A 22,774-nucleotide genomic window follows, 5' to 3' on the forward strand; every position below is an offset into this window, starting at 1 on the left:
GCAAGCCAGAGAGGTGCTGGTCTCCAACACAGAGCTGCCTCAGGCCTGCCCCAGTTTTCACGAGGGGCAGAATAACAGCTCCCTTACGTCTGAGGGGGCTTTATGGTTTTTCTAAGCACTTCCCATCCATCATAGAGAAATGCAGTCTCAGGGGCCAGCATAAAGGCTTTGGGAGTGAGAGCCACTGCGGCCTTGCTCCACTTGCTGCCACCGCATCCAGGTGGGAAGGGCCGGGCCTGGTGGCCGCAGGAAGGCTCCCTCTGGGGTGGCCCCTGCCCATGGCCCCAGCGGAAAGCTTTGAAGTGGTCAGAGAAAAGAAAACAAAAGCCAGAAACAAAGGGACCGAGTGTTCCTTCTGCTCAGAGCCTCCTGGGATTGCCCTGGGCTGAACGCGGGCAGGCTTGCTGGCTCAGACCCCCTCACCTGCTGCAGCCTTCTCCACAAAGTGCAGCTCATGCCAGAAGTTCGCCAGGTCTGGGTATTTCTCCTTCACCGTCAAGGCAATGAAATGCAGCAGTGTCATCTTCCTGTCAGTGGACTTGGTGTCCAGCAGCTGAGAGACGGGGGCAGGGGACAACGCGACAAGGCTGACACCCTGGCTCCACAACCGCTGCCCCTCAGGCGTCCTGGCCCCATGTTGCCCCCACTATCTTACCAGATCCAGGCTCTGGAGCTTGAAGCCGTATACAGCTCCCCGCTTGCTGCTGTTCATGTAGTTCCCCAGCGCAAGTATGATCTGTCCAAAAGATGTGCGGGAGGAGGTCAGGCCAAGCCCTGAGGGCCCCTTCCTCTTCTCTGCATACCCCAGGCCCCCACCCAGGACCGGGGACCCACCGGCCACCCCATCACAAGCTCTCCCCACCTCTAACATCTGCTTCAGCTTCTGTGACGACTTGACAGAGGCAGAGGCTGCAATGATGGCATTGAGTTGCTGAAAAGCAGGATGAAGAGCTGAGTGACCCCAGACGGACGGGGCAAAGTCCGCGAGGGGCCGGGAGGACCCGGGCAGGGGAAGTGACGACTAACAGGTGGACAGCGCAGAGGGAGCTGGGATGTGGGTGGGGGTCCTACCGGCGTGAGCATCTGCAGGTTGTCCTGGAAGTTGCCCAGGAAAGCCATGCCAGCCATTCGCTGGGTCAGCCGCTCCACCTTGCTGAAGAGCAGCATGAAACGGTCCTCGGCTGCCAGCTCCTCCAGGGGCTGCCGCTCCCGCTCATATTGCCGCAGCAGCTTCACCTCTGCCTCTGTGGGCAGGAAGCGCATCAGGCACTCCACAAAGTCCACTGGTAGTGTCTGGAGGTCGAACCTGTGTAGGAGGGAGGAACCCCCTCAGGTTTCACATTTGCCCACATTATCCATCATCCCTTCATTCTCCAGCTCCTACAAAGACGGAGGGTAGAGTCTGTGAGCAGGACACAGTCAGAGGCAGAGGACTTTCCTTGGAGGATGTTCCATGCTCTGCTTAGAAACCGTTCAATATCCTCTCTCCACTCCGAGTGTTAAACCTGAGCATGGCTTAGGAGGCTCAGCCTGCAAGATTTTTGCCCATCTTTCTACCCTGTCTCTCCCACTCCCCTCCTTACACTAAAGCCACAGCCAATTTTCAGTACCCAGGGCACCATGCTTCTCCCTCCAGGCCCTGAACTGGACTTCATACACTTTCAGGTTGTAGATGAAATATCACCTCCTCTGGGAAGCCTTCCCTGATTTTCCAGCTCAGCTACCTGGCGCTCCCTGTTCTCCCAAAGCTGCCTATACCTCCATCACGTTATCACCCAGTGTTACTGGTCTGTTACACTGGACTGGGAGTTCCTTGAGTGAAGGTCTGGGCTGAATCCCCAGCATCTCACACAGTGCCTGGCACCTGGCATGGATGCAATTAAGTTCTGGCCAAGTCTGGATGACTGAGGGGTGTGAGGCAGTTCTGCCAAGGTACTGGAATCCAGGGAAGGCTAGGCTCCCAGGTAGAGAACTGGGTTAACAACTGGCTGGGGACCAGGGCCAGGTCAGTGGGAGCCTCACGTGTGGATAGCCCTGCAGATCTCCTCAGCGGAGCGGCCAGCCTTGCGTAGGGTGATGGCCAGGTTCTTGGCACGATTGGCTTCCAACAGGGTCACCTTGCTGGCGGCCTTTTGCGCTGTCTTGTTCTTGGAGCAGATGAGGTCAAGGGCAGGGCCCTGGGCTTTCGTCTTGAACAGTTCTTCAAATTTGTCCAGGTCCAGGTCCTGGCAGAAGTTCATGAGAAGGAAAATGCTGTGGCCTCTTACGACCAGCATAGCCCTGGCAGCCCTCCCAGCAGCACTGGCTCAGCCTGCATCACGGAGGGCTGAGTCGGAGGGCTTTTCCAAGGCCAGGAGATTGGGCTCAAAGGGCAACATGGTTCCCAGTCCCCCACTTCCCCCTCCGGGCCCTGGGCCCTGCTACCTCCAAGATCTTCTCATCATCAAGTTCACTGAAGACAGTGCCGCTGATCTGGTTGGGCTTCAGCGCCGTCCAGTTGAAGACAGGCAGCCGGAACTTGGTCTTGATAGGCTTCTTGATGCGAATGGCTAATGTGGAAGGAGGGTCAGTGAGACAGGGACCAAGGATACACTCCCTTGGTCCACTGAGCCCTGCCTGGAGCCCTGGGGACACTCACCTGACAGGCCTACTGTCAACACCACAGAGGGAGCAGCGCCAGGGAGAGGTGGGGCTGGGGGACACTTGTCTGGGGAAGAAGAACGGCGTAGTGGCCCAGGGGCCAGGAGATTTGCAGAGGTCCCCGTCCCTCTGCCCGCCCACCCTGGCCTAAGTTAGACTCTCCGGGAAGGCGGCTGCATGAACTCCCCGCTCAAGTGGCTCCCAGCGGTCTTAGCTCTGACTGGGGCAGGTCTTGCTAGTCTGACCCTCTGTCTTCTGCTTTGCTCTAAGCCCTCTCCTTCGCTGTCTTCAGAGGAATCAGGAACGGCAGCTTTGTGATCCTTACAACAGACCCATGTCTGCCTTTACACATCCTTTCCTAGTAACGGAGCTTCCCGCAGATTCTAGGCCCTCCTCAGCCCTCTCCCACCTGCCTTTACATCCTTCCAGCCACGTCCCAGTTTCTCCCTGAAGATGATACTGCTGCCTGGGGTTTTAGTCTGGCCCCAAAATGAGGCTGCCCCGCCCAGCTCCCGGGGTCCTCCTTACCTGGTAACGGGGGAGGGGGCGGGGGCAAGGGAGGAGCGGGCGGCGGAGGCAGAGGGAGGGCCTCCTCCGGGGGCGGGGCTGGCGCCAGGAGGTCCAGGTCCGAGCGCGGCGCGCCCTCGCTCAGCTCTGCAGGGCCCAGCCGGGCCAGGGCCTCACTGCCCACAGACTCCAGGCCTCGGGCACTAGGCTCCAAGTGGCATCGGCGCTGGAAGGCCTCTTCCTTCTCTTTAATGAGCCTCCGCAAGGTGTGCACCTGGTGGCTGGTGTTCTCATAAGTCTCCTGTTGGGCGGACGCACCGTCCAGAAGAGAGAGGGCTGAGGGCGCAGCAGTCACTGCCCCAGGAGTGAGACTGCCTACCCAAGGGTTTCTCAGCTAGGGTCTCTGGGAGGGTGCACAGGGTCAGCACGAGAGGCCCTGGTGAGAACCAGGGGAAATGAATGCAGCAGAACAAAAGGTTGGCGCAAGCGCCCTATAGTGTCCTTCGCCTCTGCTCCAGCCTTAGTCTCGCTGGTCCCTGAAGGATCAGGGAGAAGGTGCCCCTGGGTAACTGTGGCCTGCTCTGCGGCTCAGCCCTCTGCTCGTCACTGCTCATTTCCTTTGGCCTCGTGTACTCACTCTATTGGGAGCCCCTGCGGACAAGACCCTGCCTGAGCCATCTCCCTGTCCTCCCTCCATACTCCCGATACACTTCCCACTCTTAGTAGGGGCTCAGCAGATACATACTGAGCTTGACAGAGCCAGCATGACTATTCCTCTGGAAGAAAAGGTTGGTTGGAGCATGATTTTTATAAACTGACAAGTTAGCTGAGGGGACAGAGAAGACACTGAAATATGACGATCCCTGCTCTCCCGATTTAGGAGACCTGGCGGGTATCCTAATAAGAGCCCCAGGACCTGGGCTCCTCTGAGCCTGCTCATGACGCAGGGCTGGGGAAGCACTGGGGGTGCAGGGAGGGAAAGCAGCGGGCTGGGCTGGTAGGAGGAGACCCCAGAGGCACCCCTGCCACCCGGTCTGCTCCCACCCTCTTCTGTGCGTGTTTGGCCTACTCGGGCTTCAGCTTCCTTCTCCAACCAAAAAACGGGGTGAAATCATCAGCCCACCCTCATCTGAGTGTCTCAAGGTCATTAATCAAGATCTGGATTCTCGAGGACCTGACATGAGTCGGGAAAGAAAAACTGGCCGTGGCGCCCAGTACCAGCCAGGAACTCCCTTCCCCTAGTTACTGGGTACCTTGATGCTCTCTAGTTCCTTTTCCCGCTGCAGCAGCTGCTTCTCTAGCTCTGCCACCCGCATCATGTTCTCGTTCTCGAGGTCCAGAAGCTTCTCCGTGAGCTGCAGGATGGGAAGGGCAGGTTCGAGGCTGGCTCTAAAGTCTGGGCACACAGCACAGCTTAACTCCAGTCAGGACCTGGGCCCCAAAGGCAGCCTGGCCTCGTGGCTTCCCTACGTTGCTCCTGGGAGCCCAGGGTCTCAGACCACGTGAAACAGCACAAAGCAAAGGGTCACATCTGACTCTCCCGAGCCAGAGGCCACCTCACTCCATCCTCAGGTGAGCGTGAGTTCTGATCTGGGGATGACCCAGTGCCTCAGCCAGAGGGTGCTCTAGAGCCCTGGTGCGTGCTAAGACGGCCCTGGCCTCAATCTGGAGGCGAGTGAGCAAGCTCAGGATTCCGGAACTCAGATGTCCCCACCCCGCCCGCCCTCAGCAGTGGTTCTGGGGGCACAGGAGGGCCACCTACGTGGGACACGTGCTCCTCCAGTTCTTCCACCTTCTCCAGGGCCACATTTTTGGTCTCGGCATCCTCCAACAAACCCCCTACGTCAAACACGTTGTCCAGGTACGCCTGGATCTGCACCTGCAGCTTCTCGCTCTCTGTGTGCCTTGACTTCTAGGGAGAGCAGGGTGAGTAGTAAGTGGTTGGGGAGCCTCCTGAGAAAGAGTCCTCAGCACCCTCCATGGCTGCAGCCTGGAGCAGGAGACCCAGGCGCTCCTGTGGCCGTGTGGATTCTTGACCCATGGAGCTGCCTGCCTGGGGCGCCCTCTGTGGGAGGGAGCGCCTAAGTCCCTGGCCACAGGAGACAGGCGGCGTTCCAGGAGCATCCAGGACGAGGCTCTTGGAAAAGCGACAGCCTGGTAACATGGCTAGCTGGCCCTGTGCCCCGACGTGCCTCGCCCAGTGCAGACCCGAGCCCAGCTCACCTGCAAGAAGTCCTCCAGCCCCAGCTTAGTGAACTCGTACTGCAGGTGGACCCGGAAGTTCATATCCTCCACCGAGTGCACCACAATGTTGATAAACTGCATGCAGGCCACCTGGGGAAGGAGTGGCCCCGATGGGCAGACACAGGAAAGCAGGAGAGAGCGAGAGACAGGGAGGGCAGGCGGCGGTTAGAACCGGCATCGTCAGGGGCGTAATCAAAAGCAGTGAATATAAAAGGTCAGTCTTTCTGGGAGCGAAAGAGTATTTTAACTTAAAAAAGTGTCAAACTTAATATTCAGTGTACGAACGAAGACAAGTAGATTACATGGGAAACAGATGTAAAGGACGCTACAGATCTCTGGTTTCCTCTGCACCCAGCAGGTGGGCCGTGAGACATCCATGCTTAGCTGAGGACACTAGACTGAAGGCCAGAGAAGCGGGAGGGAGATCTCAGCAAAGGGAAAGCAGCTCAGAAAGGAGCCAAATCAGGGACGGGAAGGCCTGCAAAAGTGGGAAAGGAGGCAGACCTGAGACACCCAAATGACATTGTCCTGACTTTCCTAAAAGCTCTCTGGGGTGGGCGAAGGGACCAGGGGCATTCCTGGGTAGAGAAAATCATTCTAGGTTCTACACAGAGTGTCAACATCCGCGGTCAGCCTGGCCCTGCGGGGCGTGCGCCTGATCCAGGCCCAGCTCCTCACCATGAAGTCGATATTGCTGTCCTCGTTCCGGAAATACTCCATCAGCTTCTCAAAGCGGTGCAGCTCCTTGCAAACCTGAACAAGCAGACTTCTCAGCGAAAGGACCTGTCCTAGGCAGAGCCCGAGCCCCTGAACCCTGGCTCCCAGAAACATCACAGCAAAGGGACTGGTGCAGACCGAGTTTAACCACTGCTATCTCTATGCAATGGGCCATTCAGGACACGACAGAAGAAAGCCTGGGACCTGGCACCTGCCCTGGGTCCCTGTTCCCCCACTAACTTGCTGAGGGAGCTCAGTAAAGCCCATGCCCTTAGTCTGGGCTTTTGTTGCCTCTGGGGGTAGGCCAAGAAGAAACATGGGGTCTGTTGTGGCCGAGTTACTGAAGGAAGGAGGGAGCAAGGAGGAAGGTTGGAGGCCATGGCTGAGACAGGAGGCTGAGTCCTAGTGGGCACATGGGGGAGAGGCCAGGGTGCAGGAAAGCCCCTGTGCTGAGAGGGGTCTCGAGATTACTCTGAGCTCTGGCTTCAAGGAGGAAGAGCCATTTCCTGGCTGGAACAATGGATGTCAGGGAAGCAGCCCACAGAGGAGGAAGGGGTGGGACCAGTCGCTGTGGCTGGGTGTCGAGGAATTCTATGTTCAAGCAGGTGGGGGTTTCGGAGCCAGGCCCAGAGTTGGGGAAATTCCAAGCAGAAGCTCCCTTTCCCCTCAGCAGTAATAGCCACCAACCCAGGAGGATCCTTGCTTGCTTTTTCCTCCCACTGCAAAGACATCTGCCATGGGTTCTACCAGTGGGTCCACTGCCCCAGAACCACTTGGGGAGCCTGTTAAAGCACAGATACCCAGGCCTCCCAGGATCTATTTGTTTAACAAGCTCTTCAGGTATTCTAAGGCACGGCCAGGTTAGGACCCTGGGACTAGAGCCCTAGATAGCTGTGGGCACCCTTAGCTGGCCAATCAAGAACTTTCCTGGCATATGATCTCGTAAGACTAAAGTTCTGGTTTTGTTAAAAAAAAAAAGGGGGGTGGGGGCGGTGGTAGGGTAGAAGGCTACTTAGATAAGCACTTGGATGTTAAAAATCACTGGGATGTATAAGATGACAGGAAAGAGTACCTACCTACCTGGCTCCCACCTCCTCCCCACCACACACACACACACACACACACACACACACACACACACGAATGCAGGACACTGACCTCTTTGAAATTGTCAAAGGCAGCCAGAATGATTTCGTGACCACCCCGCACCAAACACACAGCTGCCAGGAGCTCTAAGACAAGGGCTTTGGTCCTGAGGGGAGGAGAAGGAAGATTAACACCCTAACGCCACACAGCTCACTTCCACAGCTGGGTGAGTCCTTTCAGAGAGGAGACAGCCTCAGTGGTGAGGCGAGAGGCTGGGTTTGGGAAAGAGGACAGGGGAAGGCAGGCTTGCTCCTCATTAAGCTGTGCCGACCAGCGGGAAGCCAGGGACGCTGCTCCTCCTTCAACAGAGGTGAGGCAGCCGAACCAGGGCACTGACGCAGGCCACAGCACCCCAAGGCCTGGCAGGACTTCTTGTCGGGGAGAAGTGGAGCCCACATCTCCAGAGCCCTGGGCAGGGGGAAAGGAAAGGGGAAGGAAGGGGCTCACCTTGGATTCTTGTTGTTGAGACTGAGAGCAATCTCGTTGACAGCGTGGGGGTGGGACATGACCAGGTTGAATCCGTACTGTAGCCAGGGGAAAAGACAGGAAGGGAGACTGATGGTGGGGAAGGCAGATCCTTGACTCCTTGACACAGGGTCCCACCAGCAAGCCTGTCTTTTAAAGCTGGTGCCTTCCTAGTGAGCCTGGTTGGGCAGATAAGGCAGAAGAGGCTGAGCAGCCATGGCCGGTGCTGCCCCTTACCTGATAGTTCATGATGGCTCTGAGACAAAGGATGCAGACGTGGACATCATCCTTCTGGCTCACCAGCCGCGAGTTCTTCAGAGCCCTGCGCCCAGGAAGCGTGCTGTACCTGGGGGAGAGGCGGCTGTTGGCGAGGGTCTAGGAGTGCTCACCGTCACCCAGACAGCAGGCTGTCCCTTAGCAGCAGCAGAAAAGGGAGAAAGGACCTTGCACCGCCAGCCCAGAGAGAGAGGGACAGGGGGCAGGGCGTCAGCTGTCTCACCTCCCAGAACAGGCCTCAGTCGCTAACTACCCAGGAGCTCAGCGCTATAATCTGTGCCCAAACCATCCTAGCCCAGCAGTCCTCCAAAATACAGCAGTAGGTGTGTAGGCCTTCCTAGCCCTCAAGATGGATCCAGGGAGAGGTTCATGTGCTCCTTCCCTCCTCCTCCTTCCAGCTGCTGAATCTTCCACACATTCCCTGGGGCAGGATCCCAGAAAAGGCAGCACGGACCCCAAAGGCTTTAGAAGCATGGGGGGGCTACATCTGACTTTGCACCCCCCCCCCCCAGTGATGTTTCATGAGAAAAGAGGAAGCACAAATGGTATCTGCTTACGCGTGACGAGAATGATGAGCAGTGTCAGGGGGCAAAACCCAAAGGAGACCAGGAAAAAAGCACAGCCATGAGAGAGAGAGACCACAGAAAGGGCCACGGGACCCAAAGGAAAGCCTTCCTGAGTAGGAGGGGCTCAGTCATCAGGTCCATCCACCTGCCTCCCGGCAGGACAGCTCTTAAGATACTGCAGACAAATGAACACCTTGCAGCCTTGGCGAGGAAAAGTCTACAGGAAGAGGTGAAGGAAAGGTGAGCAGCGGGCAGGATGGGTGGGAGCTGGTCTCCAAGCAGCTGATGGGACAGAGTGCGGAGCCACAGGGAAACAGACAGGAGGGCTGGAGCTGGAGCCCCCAGTGAAGGTGAGGGAGCTGGGTGAGGACAAGCCCTGCCTGAGAGGCCGGGAGGAATGGCAGAGTGAGAATGAGGAATGGAGGGGCCCCCAGAGAGGGGGGGAGAAGGGGAGAGCTGGAACCCCAGATGGGGTGGGCACAGCCGAGGGCGATGTACTTACCCAGGACAGATCGCTGGGCAGAGTCAAGGAGACAGAGAGGACAGACCAGAGACAGACTGGCAGGCAGAGGGCAAGAGAGCTGAGCCTGGAAGCAAGAGTGGAGCATGAGCACTCACCGCTGTTACCCGGGACCTGGACGGGGGCTGGGGGAGGCAGGCGGGCAGAGCGAGAGCACACATACCGGAGCACAGACTGGCGCGCAGAGCGAGCGAGGCTGTTGGTGAAGGGGGCTGACAGGGCGCTGGGTGGCTGCAGGTCCTCGATGGACCTGCTCCAGGACCGGAGCTTGTCAAATGCACCATCGTCACCACTCTCCAGACCCTCAAAGTCAAACCTGGAGCAGGAAAGGACACACATGCGCACACACAGGACAAATTCAGTGCCAAGCCCCCTGGCAAGCCCTTCCCTGCCCTGTAGACTCCTATGGCAACAAGAAGCGAGGCAGCCAGAAGAGAAAGTGGGATTGGGCCGCAGAGACCCGACCCCCGTCAGGAGAGCCACCGGCACAGGACAGCAGAGCAGGCACAGGCAGCAATCAGGGGTCTGAGGAGACGGAACGGAGGCTAGCCGCCGCCCCATCTGGCCAGGCAACTCCAGGAGGAGTGACTGCCCCATAGGCCCAAGGGACACAGGAGCTGGCAGACTTTCTGTACCCCTAGTCTCAGATGGGACATCTCAGAGAAGCTGTGGCCCCCAAAGAGAATCAGCCCTACGACGGGGTGGTGGGGAACAGGCCAACTGAGGGGCTTGCTGGTTGTCCAATGGCAGCAGCCGAAGGCGCCTCTGAGTGCCCGAGGGAGTCCACCTGGCTCTGGGTTGGGCTTAGAGGGCAGGTCAGGAGGCAAAGGAATAGGGGTCCTGGCACCAGAGAGAGGGAGGCTTCTATGTTTAGGAGGAAACCATGGCCTCATACTATCACTGGGTTTGAATGGCAGGGTTTTCCGTGGTTCTACGTGAGGCTTCTAGTTTTTCTGGTAATAAAGGCTCCTTGGGCCTCAGCTTCCCTGGGGGAAGAAATCTTAGGTGCGGACTGGTGTCATCAGTCCCTACAGGAGTTGGGTTTCTCTGTCACTTCCTGCTCTGGGACCAGATGTTTCCCACCAGCAGCAGTGTGGCCAGGCGAGGAGGACAGCTCGAGGTCATGAGGTCTTCTCCCTTCCATGTCCCCACATCCGGATATACCTGCTCTGAGAAGGAGGCCCACTCCTCCTCCCTGTCCTCCGCACCCTGCCCCTCGCAGGTCACTGAGGACTGAGCGAGTCTCTCCTACAGGCTCTTCCCCAAGGAGCCTTCTGTTCAGCCATGCACGGCCCTGGGATCATGGCACAGAGGCCGAAGCTCGCTGAAATCGAAAGCGACATCTGCAGACGCCTGAATGTTCCGAAGGAAGCAGGAGCGGGCTCGGCGTCCTGACGGTCAGGAGACGCTTCGTGGGGCTCTCAAGTAGAGGAGTCTCGCTGACAGGCAAGCAGCTTGCCAGTGGCTTCCTCCGTCACTGACAGCTTTCCCTACACTGGTACATGCACTTTACACTCTCTCTCCTCCACCTCCCCATGCCTGACCTGCGTCTGTCTTTTAAAAACAGAGTCAGAGGCACTGCCGTGGACACTACAATCCTGAGGTCCCAGTGTATTTTGGTTTAGAGCAGCTGGGGTTTGTTTGCTTTTCAAACGAGATAGGCTTATTTGGAAAAATGATCTACATCTTTTTACTATAAAAGCTCTGGTTTTGTGTGTGTGTTTTTTTTAATCACTTCAGCAAATGTTTTTCATTTCTTTCTATAAAAAGAGTGGTTTTTAAAGGGATAGGAGGGTCACGCGGCATGACTGCTGCAGGAAGGGAATGGGGAGTGGGCAATGCTTGGTTTTAACAGAGGGTGACCTGGAAAAGGTGACAGAGAGGCCAAACCTAGGAGAGACAGTAGTTTGAAACCCTGAGGAGGTGAGACAGAAGACTTGCTGGAGGACGAAGGAGAACAGCCAAGAGGACAATGACAGTAGCAAGAAAAGTGAAAGTGGAGGCTAGGGCGGAGTCCCTGGAGTGAGGAATTCCCCAGGACCGGGGACTTTCAGGGCTTAAACTGGGGAAAATCACAGGCAAACCGGGCCTATTGGTCACCCTTAAATCTTTGGTATAAGTCTGAATGTGTTGGTCTTCCAGTGAATAATCACTGTGACCCGTTTGCATATATTCGGGTAATTACATAGGGTACAGCACCTTGCATATTAGCAATTAACAATAAAGCAGCAGCGACAGTATAGACTGTGCTCCAAATACTGCAAAGTGCTTTATACACATGTATCATCTAATCCTTATAACAACTGGACTGTGGATCCCCCCTGACAGAAGAGCACGGGCACTCGCCTGAGATGGTAAACGCAGATGGTAAACAACGGAGACCCACAACCAGCTCCGTCTTACTCAAAGGCCTCCCGTTCCTTCCACGGCCCCACACTACCTTCTCATCTGCGCTAATTCAGTTCTGAGCCCCCAACCTGCTTGAAAAAGGTTCCTGAATGCTTCGTTTTCAGTCTGGGGTGACCTGGAGTAATCTTCTTACAACTGGTGACCCAAAGGAGCTTCTTGAAGACTCCGCTCTCCAAAAGCAAATGAATGAACCCCACCAGGGCACCTCCCAGAAGCCAGGACATTTCCTTGGACTGCTCCCAGCCTGGAGTCTGGATACTTTAGGTTCCGATTCTGAGCTCCCTGTCCACATCTCTCTCCTCCTGCCCCCTAACACACACCTTCTGCCGCAGCCACCTGGCAATTCTTCGCTTGGCTGCCCGTCCACTCCCCCACCACTCTCTTGGCCGCTCCCTTCTGGCCTGGGATCCCCACTGCCATCTTCATCATTGCAATCTCACCTTCCTCATTTAATCAGAATGGGACTGTGTCCTCTGTCCTCCCTCACGGGTCCCCAAACCCAATCCTAGGGTGGTACTCACATGACAGAACATTGGGCAAAGGACAGGTAATCCACCAACACATCAAGGCCTTTGTTTTCATCATTCAGAAACTCCCGCACCCACCTGCAAGATAAAGAAAACATAGTGGAGGGGTCTGCTAAAGTGGGGTGAGGGGAAATGGCCTCTGATCCAACAATAGCCCCTCATGGATCCCCCAAAACTTAACATCAGGCTGGGAACATTCGGAAGATCAGAACCCACGGCAGACACGACCCCTAGGCCGGGGAGCCAGGGGTAGGGAGAGGTACAAGCTTTCCAAGACCACGTCAGGCAAACAAGCTTTCAGGACGCCTCTTCCTCAAGGACCAGGGCCCTGGCTCAATCGTTTTCTGTGTCCCTGGTGTCTAGCACAGGCTGGGTGCACTGTCTTTGCACAATGTTTGTTGGAAGGATTGGGGGGTTAACAACAGCATTTACTGCAGCCCTTGTGCAGAGCTGTGCCTGACAGAGACCAGCGGGTCCCCGATTTGACCAAAGTCTCAGTGAAAAGACAGGCAGGAAGGATCAAAGAGAGCTCTGGAACAGAGGCATATTGAGACTAAGCGTTCTCCACCAAGTTCAAGGAAAGGTATTTTGTAAAGTACTGAACAAAGAGGGATATGAGGGAGTTCTGTGTTTGGCAGAATGGGAAAAGGATGGGGGAACAGTCAGGAACTCAAGTAACTCCAGAATGGCTGTGAACACTCAGCCAGGCTGAGTTGAGACTGTTCAGCCAGGGAGGCAAGAGGGTCGACAACAGGACTCCCTAAAGATGATGGCAGAGCAGAGCAGTTCCACCATTCTGCCTTCAGGCCTTTTGGGCTGAGATATCCCTGGAAGGGAAGGGAAGAGGTGTCCCAGGAGGGCTGTTATAGGACAGGTTATACAGCACAGCACAGAGGGACATAAAGCTCTCAGGATGAAACCCTGACTCTCCTGAGTGCTCTATTCCCTAGGAATGTCTGGGAGTCTTTATAGGCCAGCTGTGCCCTACAGCCCTGCAGGGCCATTTCACCCCCACAGCTGGAACACCAGCGCCATGTTTGCCGGCCACACCCCAAGCTACAGAGCGTCTGGGCCAGAGCACCAGGCCCGGCTGAGATCTGGCAGCAGCCTCCGGCTGAGGCTGACTGACACTGGAGCTGCCTGAAGTTAGCTTCCTCTCTGGGGGCCAACAGGCCTCCCGTTTCCTGTCTGTCTGCTCTCCAGCTCCCCACCCCCTTCTCATTTCCTGTCTGAGTCTACACTGCTATTTTCGGGATCTTGACACTTTGAGGAGAGGTTAAAGGGCACTTAGGCAAGGCTGAGAAACCAATACAAAGCCAGGAGAGGGGGAGTGGCAGAGATTCTGGAATCCCACCTCCCAGCCCACCCCGCTCCAGGATCTGAGCTCCCATTGGGCTGCCCCTGCACACCCAGCTTCCATAGGCATCGCGTTGATCAGGCTCTGGCTGAGGCAGGATCCTCCTCTCCCTACCTTGCCCTGGGCTACAACTGCCCAGGAGCACCCACACCCTAGCTGGACAGCCTGACAAGCTTTTCCTGCCCAGAAATCCCGGAAGGATCTGGCCCTCCTGTATGACTACCCGGAGAAGCCACAGTTCAGATGACAGGAGCTCCGAAAATGCCAGACACGAAGCTGTTCCCTGGGAACCAAGGACCGGCTCCAAACCTCTAACTTGTGTGCCAACTGCAGAGAGGCCCCAGGCCTGGGAACCATGCTACTCTGGCCCCAGCTCCTGGCCAGTGGCCAGAAGGACAGGCACCAGGTAGAAGGGGAGGGCAGAAGGGACTGGCCACACTGCTCTGTGGCCCCCATCATCGTGCAGCAAGACTTCATAAGGAAGACAGGAAGGAGGGAGGGGAAGGGGGGCAAGTGCTATGAAGGGGGCAGGACAGTGGGTGGTGTTCCGAGCTGTCATCTGTGTCACTCTTGCCCTCACACGTGTGGTAGCTGAAGAGGCCCTGCCTGTTCTTCCTTCTCTGAGGTGTCACCAAATAAAGGTGGAGGCTTCATTACACATTTCTTAGTGGGTTGGCTTTCAATGTCTGGTTCATAGATGAGGTGCAGAAGCCAACTCTGGCCAGCAAGCACAACTACTGAGGCCAGGAACTCTCCCTTTCCTGTTCGTTCCTGGGCCACTTCCCCTGTGACTGCTGCCGCAGCTGGCTATACCGGTAGCCTCTACAAGAGGCCCGGTGGGCTCAGCCTGGGTGTGGACAAGTGGTGGCTGCCACGGACCAGAGGGGAAGGCAGATGAGGTCATTTGGCTCTTTCCACCACTGCTCTCAGGAAGCCCAGGACCCTGGGGCTGGCACCTGCCCAGCGACCCCCACCCCCAGCCCTGGCTGGACTTGTCACTCATGTAAGCTCTCAACATTTGTACCAGGCCCCTTGGTCAGGACCGTAGCCCTGCCTGTAGCTCTGTGTCACGAGTCCCTCACTGTCCTCTGTTCTCTCTCTCTCTCCCCCCATATATATATGGGGAGAGAGAGAGAGAGAGAGAGAAAGAGAGAGAGAGAGAGAGAGAGAGAGAGAGAGAGAGAGAGAGGGAGAGAGAGAGACTGTGGCTGGTTTTGGTTTTACAAAACTGAGCCCACTGCCCTCACTCACTGTACCTCATGCATTAGCCCTTTGCTGCTCAGCAAGTCGGGTTCCCCATCAGAGACTAGAAAAAAAGACTCACACAGTTCCTAGGGGCCCTGGCAATGGATTAGTTGGCAGTACCAGGGTCCATTCATACAGAAGACATTCAACTCGTGGCCCCACTGACTTAGATTTATTTTCCTGGTACTTCAAGAAATGTCTGCTCATTTAAAGATGGTCTCAAAATCAAGCAAATACTCTTCTGGGCACCAAACAGTCCAGAAACGAGGTCTCAGCTACCCAATGCAAAGTGCTCCCCCACCCCCTGCTTTCTCTGGGCTTTCTGGCCCAGCACCAGGCCACAGGCAGACTCCAGACTCAGCTGCTATGGGAATGTCTTCTACTCAAAGCCACAGGCGGAAGACCCCAGGAGAGGCCCCGAGCTTGTCAGCAGCATCCAGTCAGCAGCTGGCAGAGCTGTGGGGGGAAAAAAGCCAGGAAAGGAACAGTCTGAAGCGCTGGGGAACCAAAGCCATTCAAGGGGCACTCTGCCCCCTGGCAGGGAGACAACAAGCAAACCATCCTCAGAGGATACCAGATCCTGAGGGACCAGGTGAAGAGGCTCTGACGGCCAAATCTGACTCACCCAATGTGGTTGGTACGAAGCGAGATCTCCAGCTCCCTCAGTACTTTGGTTGACTCCTGCACTCTCCTCCTGAACTTCTGTAAACATGGAATTTTCTGTCACTGATGGAGGCCCCCAATCCGACTTCACAGTACAAACAAAAGGGGCAGAAAAGGAAAAGGAAGGGCTACAAGAGGGCAGTTAGAAGCCTGCCTTCTCTCATCAGCCAGCCACGCCATGCCCGCGGACTCAGAACCCAGACAGCCAAGGCCCACTGCGCAGAAGCACATGACCCACCCTAAGTCAAAGGGTTTGCCCCCAAACCCCACATGACTATAAAGGGCAGCAAGACAGGGCCTTCCTGCCTCACTTCACCTTCCGAGTTACGCTGGGGTCCAAGAAGCTCTGAAGTTTCTGGATGTAAGTGTGGGGAGGGTTCTTCACCTGGAATCGTTCCTGTAAGGGAAACACACGTGTGCACACAGATGCCTGGAGGCCCGGGGAGCTGAGGGAGCAGAACACTCCTTGTGTTCAACGTGAGGGGACCCAGCCTCATAGAGCTGTAACCTGGCCCGTGACATGGCCCTTAACTGTAGTAGATGCCCTTCCTTGACTTATCCTCAGGTGCTTCCCCGCTGGTGCCATCTTCCCTTCCTCCGATTAGTGTTCCCTGAGCTTAGATCTTTCTATGTCAGTATTTTAAGAGCCTGCTCTTGCTACAAAGATGCAGAGTTCGCAGCGCTGTGAACAGCACCCAAAATAATAAAGATACGATTGGGAAATGTTCACTGCCTGGCCAACCAAGGCAAGGGGAGCCAATCTTTGTAGAGTCCAACTTTCTCAGCTCTGAATCCAGAAGTTGGGGCTGGACTGGTTTTGCAGCATTACCACAGCTCAGGGATGCCAACACACTTTCTGCCCCTTGCCCAGGCCCCAGACTCCACATCCAACGCAACCTCAGTGCTGAAGACTGCTTCCAGCCAGGTCATCCCTCCATCTGCTTCCACACAGGGCACAGGACCATGCCCTCCCCATTTGGGCCCAACCCCCTCATCTGGCCCAGGGGAAACTCAGGGAAAACTCTTAGGCATTCTGATCCTATAAGGGCATTCACGACTGAGACATCTGAAGAGTTGGGGGTGAAGGGGCTGGAAAGGGTCCAGGAGAATGATACAATGTTAGGAAATAAGACCTAAAACAAAATGAAAGAAAAAAAAAAGGGTTGAGAATGAGCTGAAATCATGTGACCTAGAAAAGACAGAGATTATCAATTAAAGAAACTCAGTACCAAAGAGCTGCTGTTCTTCCAATCTCAGGCCTATAAATCATGAGAAAAATCTTCACCACGCTCACTATCTCCTCTTAATGCAGAATACAAGGAAATGGGCCGGAGAGGGAGAGAGCTGGACGAGGCTCTCGGAGGCATACTCCTACCTTAGGGCAAGCGGCGTGACTTGGGAGGCAGGAGCCCCACGGTTAGCATGTCTGAGCCTTGGCTGCATCACCCTGACTCCATCACCTGCCAGGGTTCTTCATGTATAAAATATAACAGTGCCTTCCTCACAGGGTTTTTGTGAGGATTAAATGAGAAATTTAAATATATGTAAAGTGCTTGGCCCATAATAAGCACTCAGTAAATGTTGGCTATTATGATTTTGTTCAGTGCTTGAAAAGAAATAATAAAGTGGTTCATGCTAGGCCCCTTGGCAAAGTGCTGGGCAAACACACCGCGTGCACTGTGCCCGAGGAGGCAGTAGAAGCCAGTGCTCCTAGCCCTACAGGCAGGCCTGACTCTTGACTTTGACCTTCAAATGTCTGCAGGGGAAAAGGCCAGGTGGTAGGGGTTAGTTCTTGGTTCTGAGCTAAGTAATAATCTCTATATTCTCTTCCAGTTCAAAATCCTATTCATATAGTGAGAGCTTCCAATCATCGTGTTGTGAGATCTGGGGACAGAAGGTGAGGGGACACAGCTTTCTCATTCATAAAAGCCTATAAATCATGAGGAAAATCCTGCTACTTGCCACGTCTGGGGCAGAGTGAGAGACACACAGTGCTTTGCATTAGTACCCTGCCGGGCGCAGCCCTCACCCTGGGACAAGGCAGAAGAAACAGGCTCTGCTGGAAAACTACCAATCTCTTCCACACTTGACCCTACACCCCAGACCTATACAAACCTCCTTCAGGCTACTACCCATTGGGAAGAAATCAAGACAGCTCTTTGCGGGAGCAAGAGGGGAACTCAGCCTCCCAGCCCTGTCTCTGTGAGCATCCTCCTGGCGCAGGACCTGACCATGGACTGAGGCCGAGTCCAGACCTAACTTCCTCAAGGGCCACAGTCCTTGTCTGTGGCCTGTTGCCGCGTCCAGCCCAAGACGCAATGCCCGCCTCCCAGCCCCGCCCCTCACCCCTTACCTGGTCACAGATCAGGTCCCACTTCTTCTCATTGTCATACTGCCGCAGAAGCCGGGCCTTGTCAGGAGGCAGGTTCATGGAGCTCTGAGGAGAGAACCTGAGTCAATGGGGTTGAACGCTCCCCCCACCTGGAGGAGAGAACAGCGAGACTACGCACGTTTCCCCTCCGGGACCTTCAGTTCACCCTGGCACTCTGTCACTGGTAAGGAAGTGGCGGGGCAGACCTCCTGCCTCCCCTTCATATTTAGTTCAGTTTGCTTGAACAAAGTTTTCTAAACCATACATCGTGGAATCAATTTAGTGAGTCAAGATTGTTTTATTTTAAATGAAAATGAACAGGTTAAAATAGGACAGATGATACCAGAATTCATGGCGAGTAGAAAGTACAAATAGGGCCAGCCCGGTGGCTCAGGCGGTTGGAGCTCTGTGCTCTTAACTCCGAAGGCTGCTGGTTCGATTCCCACGTGGGCCAGTGGGCTCTCAACCACAAGGTTGCCGGTTCAACTCCCGCAAGGGATGGTGGGCTGTGCCCCCTGCAACTAGCAATGGCAACTGGACCAGGAGCTGAGCTGTGCCCTCCACAACTAAGACTGAAAGGACAACAACCTGAAGCTGAATGACACCCTCCACAACTAAGATTGAAAAGACAACAACTAGACTTGGAAAAAAGTCCTGGAAGTACACACTGTTCCCCAATAAAGTCCTGTTCCCCTTCCCCAATAAAATCTTTAAAAAAAAAAAAAAAAAAAAAAAGAAAGTACAAATAATGAAGCTTTCATAAAGCTTTGTTTCTTTTATTAAGTTTATGTATACGCGTATACATATACACACACACGGGTCATGCTGTGAAATGTGTTTCTTCGCATGGGACAGGTCAAAAAAGTTTGAAAGCCACCAGTTTAAAGCAGAAACTTTTGATCTGCTTTTCCCCCATGGCCTGAGAGATGGGCGGCCTTCCCGCACTGTGCACACTAGGGGGAGAATCCTGAACCACCCAGAGCCTGTGTAGATGCAACCACTCTACCTCTTTGCCCCCATCAGAACACAAGTGAATGAAAAGGACATTAGCATAAAGATAACTGCTCAGAAAATTTTTAGGAAACAACTTATAAAACTTTAGTACTTTAACTATCAATAGCAAGTTACTTACGACACATACAGATAGACACACACACACCTCCCAAAGAAGACACAGTAAAGTGTCCTGACCCCTTGGTGAGACACTAACCTAGAATACAGAAGGACAGACCAGGGATCATTTTATTTTGTTCACTGCTGAATAAATGAATAAAAGTGCAGGTGAGTGAGTGAGTGAAGCCCAAGGCATCCACCACCTGGCTGCACCCAGGCAGCGGCCTTTATCCCCATCCAAGCAAGCTCTCTGCTAACCAGTCCAGCTGCCTATCGCAGGTCACATCCCTTGCCTCTAATGGCAGATCACCGTACCTGCCCACCCCCCATTCCTCCTGAATCAAATACGATCTCCTACCTGAAGTATCATAGCTGTCTGATAACCCGCGTGACTTGCTACAAATCCAGCGCCTTCCCCAGCCCACTGCAGGCCACCTGGAGGGCCTTCCTCTCATCTTTCTCTCCTTTACCGACTGCTCCGAGTTCAGCTCTAACGCTCCGGTAACCCAAGCATGACCACTTGGTTTACCTCTGCTCATTCCCTGACACCCTCTTCCCTGGGGACATGAATTGTGGGCACTGAGGAGTCACACAGGCCCTGCATTACTCCAGAAGAAGCAGGAGTATCTTGAGAGTGGGACCTCCATTTTATAGGAAACGGAAAGAAAATCCGTAAACGTTATTCCTATCATACATATTATGCATTTATCTACACACGTGTTATTAAACCAGCTGTACACTCATCTAGTCCCTAAAGGACAGTCTATTCATATGGTCTCTAACCCCCAATAATGTCTAAAACTGAAGGCACCTAGTGGAGATGAAGTCGCTGGTAAACCTATGGTTAAGACGTCCCAGTCTGAGCTATGGGCTCAGCTCCTGGCTGGAAACAAGGTCACTATGGCTCAAAAGGAAGTGGGGTTGGGCTCCCTCATCAGCATTTAGAAATGGTAGCATTTAGGAATACAGAGAAGAAAAGGGGAAGACACCACAACCATCACACCTCTTTCCCCATGGTTTCTGCTGTCCCGTGAATCTGCCTGAACTTCCCCAACTGAATCCTCCCACTGCGGATACAATATGGATGGCGGGGGTGGGGGTGGGGGTGGGGGAGGTGGTACCAATACAACCCTGAATGTTCTCTCTGGAACTCCTTTGCTAAGGGCCAATCTTGGCATGTCTGTGTGGATAGCAGGACAGGGGTAGGAGGCCACAACCAAACAGGGACCCAAAGGTCAAAGGTGAGCCGGGAGCAAGGTCTCCCTCCTAACCAGGGCCAGGCCACAGCCAGGTGAACCCACGTGAGATGGGAACAGAAAGAGTCCTCAGGCCTGGTTCTGGCTCTGAACACATCCTAAGCACATCACGGTCATCTGCCCATTTCTCCCAAGTTTGTATCGTGAAAACAGTTTTCTATTGTCCCCCGTGGAAGAAAGCCACTGGGGAGCGGGTGGGGGGAGCCCAGCACTACTGTAGCAGACATCACTTCCTGTCTACACCAGCTTCCTCCCTCAGCCGCCCACTGCCAGCTGCTCTGGCCTCGCACTTCCTCACCAGGTGAACTGGTAAGGAATCATTTGGTGTCTTGGGGCTTCAAATACAGAACAAAGTCACCCCCTCTCAGAACCCGAGGCTGAGAGCATGGAAGAGGCCTATCAGGGACGTGGTCACACTTCAGATGCTCAGAAGAAAGGATCCCCCAGAGGAAGGAAGAAGGTAGCAGAAGCACAAATCAGCTCTGGCGTACGGGCCCCCATCCTCCAGTCTGGAGCTCTGGGTGGCACTTTCCAGTCTGTGGTACCAGTCTCCACACTTCTTTGGGGCTGAAGTGTGATGCAGAGGAAAGTGAGGAGGGGGAATTCCCCCAGCCTGCAGCACTCCCCCACGAAATCGGTCGCTGGCTGTGGGGTGGGAACCACCGGCCATGGGGGCAGGACCAAGGCCAGGCCGGGCCAGTTCTCTCCCTGCCAGACAAGGGCATCGGGGCTTCTGCCTCCACCCGATAACGTGCGTGAGTCCAGCAGGGCTCCAATGTCCTGAGGAAGCCACTCTGCCCTAAGGAAGGACAACTTCCTGAGTTCCGGGGACAGCCAGGGAGCAAACCTGACGAGGTTCCGGTCTCAGTCAAAAGTTTGTTTCCTTGACGTTTTCCTTCAGCGGTTCCGCAGGGACTGCGGGCTCTCAGAAGTCAGAAGCTGGGCTAAGTTCTCGCTGCCTCCTCGCTGAGACTCTTGCTGAACTGGAAGAGGTGCAGCTGTCTCAGAGCAGAGGGCCCTGAATGCGGAGTCAGCGCAAGGGCAGCTCTGGGCCCTTCAGAGCTGCCGAACCGCAGTGAGCTCATCCGTACAACGAAGATAATCTCGCTACTTCCCGGGGTTTTAGCAGGATTAAACGATACACGTTTTATGTCTGTATGTGTCTGGAACACTGTGGGTGTCCAACGCAGCCCCCTTCCCCTTCCTCCTGACAAGCCTGTGTAATGTGATGACACACGGGGACCCGCCCTCGGGCTTCTGGGCTGTCTGTCTCTCTGTCTCGGCCTCTGTCCCTCCTTCAGCAACGGCGTCTCCGCACTCGGAGGACAAAGCAATCCTTTACCCCTCCTTTGATCTCTTTCTGGTTTCCTCTAAGACTAGGAGGCACTGAAATACCACCATCCTTGTGGAGGAATAGGGAAACCCCAGGGAGATGGGACACGAAGGGGAAGATGAACGCAAAGGGAAAGCAACTCTGGGACTGAGTCTTAAGTCAGACGGAACCAGCAAGGAGTCTAATAATAAAAAGCTGTAACGCAAAACAGCACAAAGGGGAGGATCTGCTGCCTCCCCAGCGAGGCTCCTCTGGTTTGCTGCCAGTTTGAGGCCAGGCAGTGCCCTGCTCGGTGGCCAACCCCCTCCTGGGTTCTGCGGGAGCAAGGCTTCTTTACTCCCCACCTGACCCTGTCCCCCCAGTGAGGCCAAGGAGGAGGGAGGCAGCTCTGGTCGTAGAGGTTCCCTTCCCTTTCCTGCTCTGCACCCCCAGACAGTTAGCCCCTCCTCGTTTCCTTCCCATTTGCAGGGAGGGAAATGCCGGTGGGGTTGGGGTTTCCTTCAGCTGTGGGCCCTTGGTTTGGGACTCACCCCTGATTTGTCGGTCTCCTTGGGCCAGGCCTGGGGAAAACCCAACACACAGAAATAGGAACCACCAAAAATTCCCAGCTGTTTCTGTTGGTCCCAATCAATCTCGAGAAATCTTAGGAAGAAAGACAAAAATGGCATAGCTCCTATGAGAGGCAAGGAGCGAAATGTCTGAAACTTTCCTGCAAAGGGGATTCTGGAGGCTGTAGGGAAGGCCGGCAGGGGATGTTTATTTTGAGCAAATACAGAATGTGAGTTGGTGGTTTCCTTAATGTTTTCCCTCTCAGAACTACCTCTTACCAAGTCCCCTGTGGCTCTGGTACCCCAAGTGTGGTAGTGCCAGCCCCCAGGCTCAGCCCACTGGGGTGGCGAGGCCTAGGAAGCTGAACCTAGAACTGCCCCAGAGATGAAATGAGGCTCTGTCCTGGGTACCACATGCTGCTGAGCCCCGGCCACAGCTGCTAGCAAAGCCTCTCGAGCATTCACACATCAGCCCATTGTACAGATGGGCAGAAGCGGAACGTAGTGAGGAGGCACAAAGTTTGGGAGTCCAGGGCAACACAGAGGCCCATCCCCGGCCAACAAAAGGACAGAGTGGTAGGAGCAGCCCAGCCTGCCCTCCACGTGTCTCTACTGGTGGGCAGTAGGCACAGCTGTGGCCAGCTGGGCACTGGTCCCAAAGGGCAAGAGCCCAAGGAGGTGGGAAGTATCAGCTCCTGCTGCCTCAGCCCCTTGGCGGCCACAGCCGGCCCTGCCGCAGTAGCAGCTCCCAGACAATGAGAGTTATTTTCAGCCAGCGCTTTAACACAAGCCAGCTGGCCAGTGAGCAGGGCGGGAGGCCTCCTCCACCCAGCCCGCCCAGATGGCAGGCAGGCCCAGCCCATTGCCTACG

General features: G+C 55.1%; 1 protein-coding gene across 7 annotated transcripts in view; it reads right to left on the reverse strand.

Moving 5' to 3' along the window:
- Positions 1-22,774, reverse strand: part of FMNL3 (formin like 3) — a 50,261-nt gene that overhangs the window by 3,560 nt on the left and 23,927 nt on the right. For 2 of the 7 annotated variants that reach the window (XM_019724635.3, XM_019724633.3), the window contains exons 2-21: positions 17,636-17,719; positions 15,599-15,679; positions 15,245-15,321; positions 12,012-12,095; positions 9,245-9,397; positions 7,957-8,065; positions 7,702-7,778; positions 7,267-7,360; positions 6,070-6,144; positions 5,371-5,481; positions 4,910-5,059; positions 4,401-4,502; positions 3,169-3,448; positions 2,639-2,707; positions 2,425-2,549; positions 2,023-2,225; positions 1,072-1,306; positions 863-931; positions 656-736; positions 424-553 (exon numbers count right to left, since the gene is read on the reverse strand). In XM_019724635.3, coding sequence (XP_019580194.1) covers positions 424-553; positions 656-736; positions 863-931; positions 1,072-1,306; positions 2,023-2,225; positions 2,425-2,549; positions 2,639-2,707; positions 3,169-3,448; positions 4,401-4,502; positions 4,910-5,059; positions 5,371-5,481; positions 6,070-6,144; positions 7,267-7,360; positions 7,702-7,778; positions 7,957-8,065; positions 9,245-9,397; positions 12,012-12,095; positions 15,245-15,321; positions 15,599-15,679; positions 17,636-17,719 — 2,389 coding nt within the window. The remainder of the gene's footprint in view (positions 1-423; positions 554-655; positions 737-862; positions 932-1,071; positions 1,307-2,022; positions 2,226-2,424; positions 2,550-2,638; positions 2,708-3,168; positions 3,449-4,400; positions 4,503-4,909; positions 5,060-5,370; positions 5,482-6,069; positions 6,145-7,266; positions 7,361-7,701; positions 7,779-7,956; positions 8,066-9,244; positions 9,398-12,011; positions 12,096-15,244; positions 15,322-15,598; positions 15,680-17,635; positions 17,720-22,774) is intronic. The other 5 variants (XM_019724637.3, XM_019724636.3, XM_074325718.2 and 2 more) reach the window with 3 other exon arrangements.

Source organism: Rhinolophus sinicus, chromosome 1 (assembly GCF_057876585.1).
Source record: "Rhinolophus sinicus isolate RSI-liver-muscle chromosome 1, RSI-T2T, whole genome shotgun sequence".
NCBI classification, from domain to species: domain Eukaryota; kingdom Metazoa; phylum Chordata; class Mammalia; order Chiroptera; family Rhinolophidae; genus Rhinolophus; species Rhinolophus sinicus.